Source organism: Eurytemora carolleeae, unplaced genomic scaffold, assembly GCF_000591075.1.
Source record: "Eurytemora carolleeae unplaced genomic scaffold, Eaff_2.0 scaffold371, whole genome shotgun sequence".
Lineage (NCBI taxonomy): Eukaryota > Metazoa > Arthropoda > Copepoda > Calanoida > Temoridae > Eurytemora > Eurytemora carolleeae.
The window spans coordinates 118,716-127,819 of NW_019396355.1; the positions used below are offsets into that span (position 1 = coordinate 118,716).

The following is a 9,104-nucleotide window of genomic DNA, read 5'->3' on the forward strand; positions in this document are numbered from 1 at the left end:
TCTTTTACAATGTAATAATTGCCTGAAAAAAATATATCTTTGTATCTTATTAAAAGTTTGTACCCCTGGTTTAGAACAGTTTAACCACTTTCCAGAAAACTTCCTTCCCCGATCCATCGCAATCCCTTCTCCGGTCCATATCAGATCCATTTCAGATACTTCTCCGGTCCATCTCAGATCCATTTCAGATCCATTTCAGATCCTTCTCCGATCCATCTCAGATCCATCTCAGATCCATCTCAGATCCATCTCCGATCCATCTCAGATCCTTCTCCGGTCCATATCAGATCCATTTCAGATACTTCTCCGGTCCATCTCAGATCCATCTCAGATCCTTCTCAGATCCTTCTCCGATCCATCTCAGATCCTTCTCCGGTCCATCTAAAATCTCGAATACGTCACCAATCCTTCTTTGTTCCTGAAAAGTTGAATCCAATTTTATCTAAAATATGTTTTATTATTTTAAGTAAGGGATTTTAATTAGTTAAGATAAATGTAGATAGTTTGATTTATATTTGTTGTATCTGTTTGAATTTATTTCCCCCTTGATTCTATGTCCCTCCAAATTTATTATTACCCTCGAATATTGTTAAGCTGTACTGTTGTACCGCCGGATTAAAACCAGTTTTCCACGCAATGTAAACATGTGTTTATTTATCGATAAATAAAAACATTTTTCGAATTCTAACAAGATTTTATTTAGTCTACTCTCAACATTTAGTTTGATAAACGTAGAGGTGTAATTTTTCTTATTGAGTATACATTCATTGGATCAAACAACTTTTGAACATTTTTGAAAATATATTGTTTTTCTATAATTTGAGTGTGGAGAGTATTAAGAGACGGCTTCCGTGTTTTTATTTTCTTAAAATTATCTTTATCATCTAATTATCCTTGTAATCTAGTTTTTAATAAACGTGTTGGCAGTGTTGCAGGCTTATTCTTTAATTAAACTTTCAGATGAAAATGTTACCGAACCTGAACATGAACAGATCTACAATTAAAATCATGAACATGAACAGATCGACAACTAAAATCATGAACATGAATCTACTTCGAAGAGCTTACTCTTCTTTTCCAGGTTTTAAACTGAGCTGGAACTTTACGTAGTTAATTAATCTCGTTTATAAATTTAAGTTTGTGCTAAGGAGTTTTAATTATTCATAAATGAATGCCCTTATTTCGACTCGTGTCACTAGAAAACTGGAATCTATAAAATAAAAGTCTTAGTAACTTGTCAATTTATGTATTCCATACTTTGTCACTGTTTTAGGTTGACAAATTAAAATATCTAATACAAAAAAATCTATTTTTATTAAGAAAAACAAAATATCATTCAGCTTGTTAATAAAACACTTGTGTTAATAAATGTATCATTTACACCGATACAAATTATGAATATTTATCAATAAGTAACATGCATATTGCATAACAGACACTATATATACATCAGGGTAGGCGTAAGAATAATTGAGTTATTGAAGATCTAGCAAATTATCCTTTCCAATGACTAATCAATTAAATAACTATTTTAACTAAACATTTTCTCTTTGTATACATTGCAAAACAAAAACAAATAAAAATTTTCGTGGATTTTTAAAAAATGAATAAAAATCAAATTTTGTTTGAGGCTAATTTTTCGAATTTGATCATCAATAAACCTTCCCTGGTGTCATGAGAGTTCTCACTCAAAATGTCGGTTTAGCCGATTTGGCGTTAATTGAAGACAAGAAAAGTATTTAAAAAATGATAATGATTTAAGGGACTGCGAATATTTAGGTGACACTCCACATTAAAGGCAATGCCCGATTCACAAAAATGTGGAATTTATTGCCGTTCTCTAGGTTTATAAGTGTTTTATGATAATTACTATATGTTTCCCTGCAGTAGAAATGTACTAGTCACTTGTGAATAGAAACCACATTTGAAAAAAATCAGTTTTCAAGATTATAAACATAAATATTTAATTCATACTTGATCGGACAAAGCTTTAAGGGTACAGTTGTGAATCGGGCATTGTCATCTTTTCACTTGAAATTACGCTTACATGCCCTTTAACAAGCAGCTTATGGAGAGGGGCAAATTGGATTTTGCCATAATTTATTATTTCTTTTGGCAAATACTATCACATAAATGAAATTATGTGAGCCACGATAAAAAAATTAGTTTTAGTAAAATTTTGTTGGTTTAATTATTGTTTGGGGGGGGGGGGGAAGGGGTTTGAAAGGGAGACATCCCCCTGGAAAAAATTGAAACGATACTAGGGATACCCTCTAGCTTCTTTAATCTTAAATTCAACTTTTTAAACAGATTTTAAAAATCCAATTTTGTTTAGTTGACAAGAAAATATTTTCTGTTAGGGATAAATGGAAATGGGGCTCCCCCCCCTTCCCTAGAAATATTCCAAAGCCGCGCTGTGTTAAAATTAATTTTAACTTGTTTAAAAAAGCGTTGGTTTATTATTATTCATAAATCATGATTGAAATAAGTATTTAAATCTAACATTGAATGCCTCAAAACACATTGAAAAGTAATAAATGATTAATAAAATGACAGACATTTGGCTAATTTTACAAGAAACTAACTAGTTCTAGGGTTCAAGTTTAATGACAATCTTTAATATGAGTTTGATTTAAAATAAACATTTTCTTATTTTATTTTTTTTAATAAAAAATTATGATCTTTTGTACAGGAAGACTTGAATTAACGTTAGCTATTCTTAAACCTGACCTTACCCAGCATCCACAAAATCTTAAATTAGGTATTTTTCCATAAAAACCTTTACTATATTACAAAATGAGAAAAATAATTTTGATTATGATAATTAGAAGTTTAATTTTAAATTTGATTCTTTCTTCTTTACTTTTGACGTGAAAAACAATGTATTAAAATAAATAACCCTACTTTTTGCAAAACATATTTTCCTCAAATGTTCTTCTTAACATTTTTTAAATTTTATGTTATTATTTATTTTTATTTTTAGTTCATGAAAAGATCCTGGAGAACCAGTTTATTATTGTTAGAAGTACACAAATTCAGGGATTAACCAATATTATTTTAATTTTAGAAATTGCTGGATTTGCTAATAATTTTAAAAAAATTAGACACCGTTGAATAATTCAATTCTTTTTTGTTTGTTTGCTTTCCAATTCACAAATGAATTTTTTTTGCAGCAGGGAGGGGTGGGGGCCTTTTTTTAAATCTTGCAACTGTATTAATATAAAGTGATTCTTTGAAGAACAATATAGACATAAAAATGTATAAGATCAATTTTTTACCACTGCAATGATACTCAAAAATAGAAAGTCAAAAATAAATTATGCAATTAAATGTAAGAGAAAAACGAAAATATTCTTCATATTGATAATCATATTTAATTTACTTGATTTTACGTTTACGTGGATATCCCCTTTAACCAGCGTTTCGGATCCGTATCAGGAAACGTTGATATGGATCCGGGTAGCGCCAAAAATTAACCAAAACCATGGAATAAATAAATCAAAATGGTTCATAAATGTATTATTTACATGACGAAAATTTTTCAAAATTATCTTTAATAATTTAATGTTTACATTTATATAATAGTACTGACGACATTTTTAACTTCAGGATTACTCAGCGGCAAATGCTCACAAGGCGCAAATTTCAAATATATAAAGTATTCACAGAATCAAAAGTTACCTCGGATCCGGATCCGTATCAGAGTCAGGATCCGGATCCATCATCACGGATGCGGATCCGCGGTAACTTTTGATTCTGTGAATACTTTATATACTTTATTTGATGCGGATCCGGATCCGCATCAAAATGATACGGATCCGAAACACTGCCTTTAACAATTTTGTTAATTGGTTGATTTAGTTAGACAGAGCGAGGGCAGAACTGTTTTATAAAGAACACAGGAATAACTCTTCAAATATCTTAAATCAAAAATAAATATTCAATTCAATTCAATTTTAATTGAACATTTTTCTGTTTCTGCTGGCGTTGAATATTTGTAAATCTTGAAAAGGGGAAAAGATGGATTTTCTGAATTAGTCAGCTGAGAAGATTCAAGATTATTTTTATCTCTGTCTTTCACGTGCGTCTTTTATTTTTTCCCACTTCCTTTAAGTAAAGATGGCAATTTAAGTTTAAATAATGTAAATATTCAGACATACATGTTTTCCTATCCAACATCACACCCTAGCCTTCTCTAAAATAATTGTTTCAAACAATTTTAATTTTAGGGCTAATAGAGCATTTTTTGAAATTCTCGAAAAATATATACTTCATACTCATTACATACGCCGTCATTAATTGATTTAATTATCAGTATTAATGCTAATCTTATTAATATATTAATCTTATTATATTATAGTACACAGCGGAAGCTTTTTGGGCTTTGAACATACTCTCCTTCAGAAAATTAGGAATTTTTAATGTTATAAAATATTTTTTTTCCAATTTAAAGGAGATCAATTACCCCCAACTTTTAAAAATGATTTCACATTTTAAAAAAATAACAAAAAAGCAAATCTTAGAAACAAAAATGATTTTTATATTCCCAGAGTAAAATCTATTAAAATTGGACTGCTTCCTCCTTACAATTTCCCTAAAAGATGGTATAAAAATAAACGACACTTTTTCTAGCTTTCAACTATCAAGCTTATTTCGAATTTTAAATAGCATTTAATAGAAGATTTTTATCAGCAGAACCAATGTTTGCAAAAGAATTGAAGAAAGCAAAGACGATTTTACAAAGAAAAGACTAAAAAGATTAAAAAGAGTAAAAGATATAATCAAACAAAAACGATGCGAAAAATCGGTGCGAATTAAAAAGATGCTTAAAAATGCCTGTTTTCAGTAGAACCTATATCTTATTCACAACCCATTGAGCCTATTTTATTTTTTCAATATTGAACAAATAAATCTATACTTTTTATTTCTTAAAGTTGTTAGTTCATCGTCGAAAAAAAAACTAACAATCCACCATCCAGTTATATTAAATGTAATGTAAATAATAAATATCTAACTTTCCTTTTTAGTCTTTTCCTTTTATTTATTTTTCATTGTTTTAGAATTGGAGGGAAATATTCCCACAACCTCTCTTTTTTTGGAGGTTTTAAATATTTTCTCCTAAAACACTTAATTTTGTAGTTTTTATTATATTTCATAAATAAATAATTACTTACTTACTTACATACTTATTGTAGTCCTAATTGAGATATTTAGTTGTTCAGAAATAAGTTTTTCTTCAACAGATTGGTCACATTTATGTCTTCTGGTCCTATACAACCCTGTATATTAGGTATTGCAGCTTAAACATTTTTTCTTTTCAAGTAGAACTTTATACTTCTTGTTTATTTACACAAAAAGGAACATTATTTTATAATGTTTTTTTCAAGTAGACCTTTATACTTCTTGTTTATTTAGAGAAAAGGGAACATTGTTTTATAATGTTTTTTCAAGTAGACCTTTATACTTCTTGTTTATTTACACAAAAAGGAACATTATTTTATAATGTTTTTTGTGTAATAAATGTTTTTGTCCTATTCAACCCTGTGCGACTACGTTAGGTATTTGAGATTTTAAAACTTTTTTTGAAGGAAACTTTTTTTTGTATTTACTAAATAAAGGTAACATTAAATCACAAATAATGATTTGTTTTGTATAAAATGTTTTTTTTGTCCTATACAACCCTTTATATCAGATATTGCATATTTTTTGTTTTTGAAAGAAACTTTGTTTTCAATATTTACAAAAGAAATAATTACAGAAAAAGGTAGCATTATTTCATGAAAAATGATTTTTTTGTAATAAATATTGTTTTTATTTAAATTGGTTTATTGGTTAGACAAGACTGTAGCTTAGAAAGCAATGGTGTTTAAAAAAATATAAAACCCTGTCTCAGGAATAAAAAGTCCTAAGACCAAATTTAAGAATATAAGTCGCGGCTTAAATCCGCCAAAACCCGGTTTAAATTAAGCGCCGGCTTAAATCTTGAAACATTTGATACAATTTTAAGTGAAACCAACCATAATTAAGCCGCGGCTTAAATTAAAACCGCGGCTCAAATTCTTTGAATTCGGCCTCTATTTTTACTTCTAGGTAAAGAGAATGCAATAAAAGCGTGGAGAGAGCTAATGGGTCCTACAAAGAGTTTTCAAGCAAGGTTAAACTAATTTTTTAGTTTAAAGTTTAACAACAAATACTTTGGCATATGTTTAAATTTTCAAACAGTGTAAAACTTACTCCACTTTCATTTTTAATATTTATAAAAAACTGTGTATCCGTTTTAAAATTTGATTTTCCTTTTGGGGTAAATGAACGAAATATCGTAGACAAATATTTGTAATAGGTTTGCAATTTTTAAGTCCCATTCCCCCCCCCCACAAAAAAAATTTTTGTGAAAAATGCTGAAAGTAGTTATTCCTTGAAATCTTTGGATTTTGTGTATGTAGTTGTGGAAGAAATATAAAAAGAATTTTTTTTTTATTTGTGATTTTTAATTTTTATTCATATTTTTGATTTAGTTATCGGTTTTTAAATTTGTTTTGAATGAATGGATGAGTTGATCATATAGACAATATTTTTATGATTTAAAAATGTTGAAATTAAAACCCCTGAAACCTAAGACATTGTAAACTTGTCACAGAAATGATGTATTTTTTTATTTTGAAAATAATCCCGGGGGGGGGGTTACCGGTTGCTGGATGCTATATTATAATAATATTTTGTTGTTTCAGGTATTCATCTCCTGAAAGTATCCGAGGAAGGTTTGGTTTAACTGATACAAGGAATTCATCTCATGGATCAGATTCAACAGAAAATGCCAGCCAGGGAAATAAACATTTTAATGTCCCTTGGGATCATAACATAAACAACATAGAAGAGAAGTAGCCGTTAATAATCCACAATTCTTATACTGGAAATGTTTTTAATTCGAAATTTTTCTCATATTTTAAATAATTAGTCTTTTACGTTTTTTTAGATTTTTCGGATCAGTTATATTAATTCAAACTAATGATAACGATCTGGCACAACCATATTGGAATAATTTTTTTACATTTAAATTCATGAAATTCATTAAAAAATATCGAAAATTATTTTATTATGGAGAAGTAAAGATTTTTATGGGGGTTTCCAGCCAAATGATAATTTGAAAACTTTATTCATAATCTTAAAATTATAATTTTTCAAAACCTGCTTTTTTCCGTTTTGATTCATTATTCCATAAAAAAGAGTTCACGCACCCTAACCCTTTAGTAAAAGTAAATTCAACCAAAAGTCTGCCCGCGTCAATCTTGTTGCACCGGCTAGTCCTATTGAGTGTCTGCTTTATTTACCCAATATCCGGGCGATACAGTACAATCTGGTACCGGAAAGGTTGACCCGGCTCGGAAATTCAAATGTACTACGGCTGTCCGTGCATTATCCGTCCTAGAAATGTTTTCTATGATAGGAGATACAATTCTTCTTCCCTGATTTCAACGAAGAAGATTTCTACAACTCGGAAGAGAAATTATTTAGAGAAGGAAAATTTTATTTAGATTCAGACAATTTTATTCATAAATTAAATATAGATAAAACTAATAAAACGTAAGAAGTTCAAATTTTAATCAGTTTAATTGTTTCAGATATTTTCTATAAAAATGCGGGTGGGAGTGGTTGTACTGGGGGATATTGGTAGATCTCCCCGGATGTGTTATCATGCTCTTTCTTTAGCGGAAGCAGGTTTCCAGGTACTGGAACTACAGCGATGACCCGAAAACTGTAAAGTGGGAAGACGACATTAAAGAAATACTGAAGTGCTTTTGATGTTGTTACAAAGCAAATAGCATTACAAGTAGATTATTAAATCACTTATTAGGTAAAATGGGTCTGTTCACACTGCACAATTGCTGTGCCTCATGTTCTTTGGAATATTTAAAGTCATAACTAAAGTCTAAAAGTCGCCTTCCTATCCCCGAGTTTTCTGATTCTCACTGTATGTTTTATGTTTATTATTAAATTTAGATCAACAAAATTTAGTGTATAAAAAACATTATTTGATGTCATCACTTTTTTAAACCCAATTTTCGTTTTTTAAACTTAAAAAAAATATTTGAATTTGATCTGGTTGGATATGCTGGAAGTTCACCTCCTGTACATGTTATTTATAGACTGTATACTGTTTACTGTAAGGTTGATCTGGTCGGATATGCTCCTGTTTACCTCCTGTACATGATATTTATGTACACTGATTACTGTGTATTTTACAGGTTGATTTGGTTGGATATGCTGGAAGTTCTCCTGTACATTATATTTATGTACACTGTTTACTGTTTATTTTACAGGTTGATCTGTTTGGATACCCAAGTAGTTCTCCTCCTGTACATGATATTTATGTACATGTGTTCACTGTTCATTGTACAGGTTGATCTGTTAGGATACCCAAGTAGTTCTCCTCCTGTACCATGATATTTATGTACATCTGTTTACTGTTTATTGTACAGGTTGATATGGTTGGATATGCTAGAAGTTCTCCTGTACATAATATTTATGTACATCTGTTAAATGTATATATTGTACAGGTTGATCTGGTTGGATATGCTGGAAGTTCACCTCCTGTCCAGCTTCTCTCTAACTCCAGTATAAGGATTAAACACATGAAGAAACCTCCTTCTCTGCTCTTCCTTCCTAAGATAGTTCAATATTTTATAAAAGCCATCCTACAGGTATGTCTAATGTCTATGTCTATTGTCTGTATATCTGTATGTTTGAAACACTTTTGTGAGTTCTTAAACGGACTGTAAGCGTAATTTTAAGTGACCCTCTATGCAATCTAGAGTTTGTATCTATTAACCTCTCTACCTCTGGTATCTAAGCTAAACTGTATCCTATAATATAATGTATTGTAGAGTCTGTATCTATTAACCTCTCTATCCCTGGTATCTAAGCTGAACTGTATCCTATAATATAATGTATTGTAGAGTCTGTATCTATAACCTCTCTACCCCTGGTTTCTAAGCTAAACTGTATCCTATAATATAATGTATTGTAGAGTCTGTATCTAATACTATCTATACCCCTGGTATCTAAGCTAAACTGTATCCTATAATATAATGTATTGTAGAGTCTGT

At 29.9% G+C, this 9,104-nt stretch overlaps 1 protein-coding gene across 1 annotated transcript in view; it reads left to right on the forward strand.

Annotated features, from left to right (window-relative positions):
• The first annotated feature begins 7,601 nt into the window (after nt 1-7,601).
• The window catches only part of LOC111701598 (chitobiosyldiphosphodolichol beta-mannosyltransferase), a 9,771-nt gene continuing 8,268 nt past the window's right edge, over nt 7,602-9,104 (forward strand). Inside the window, exons 1-3 of the mRNA XM_023472947.1 lie at nt 7,602-7,724; nt 8,556-8,699; nt 8,883-8,928. Of these exons, the coding sequence (XP_023328715.1) occupies nt 7,635-7,724; nt 8,556-8,699; nt 8,883-8,928 (280 nt within the window). The 5' untranslated portion in view covers nt 7,602-7,634. The remainder of the gene's footprint in view (nt 7,725-8,555; nt 8,700-8,882; nt 8,929-9,104) is intronic.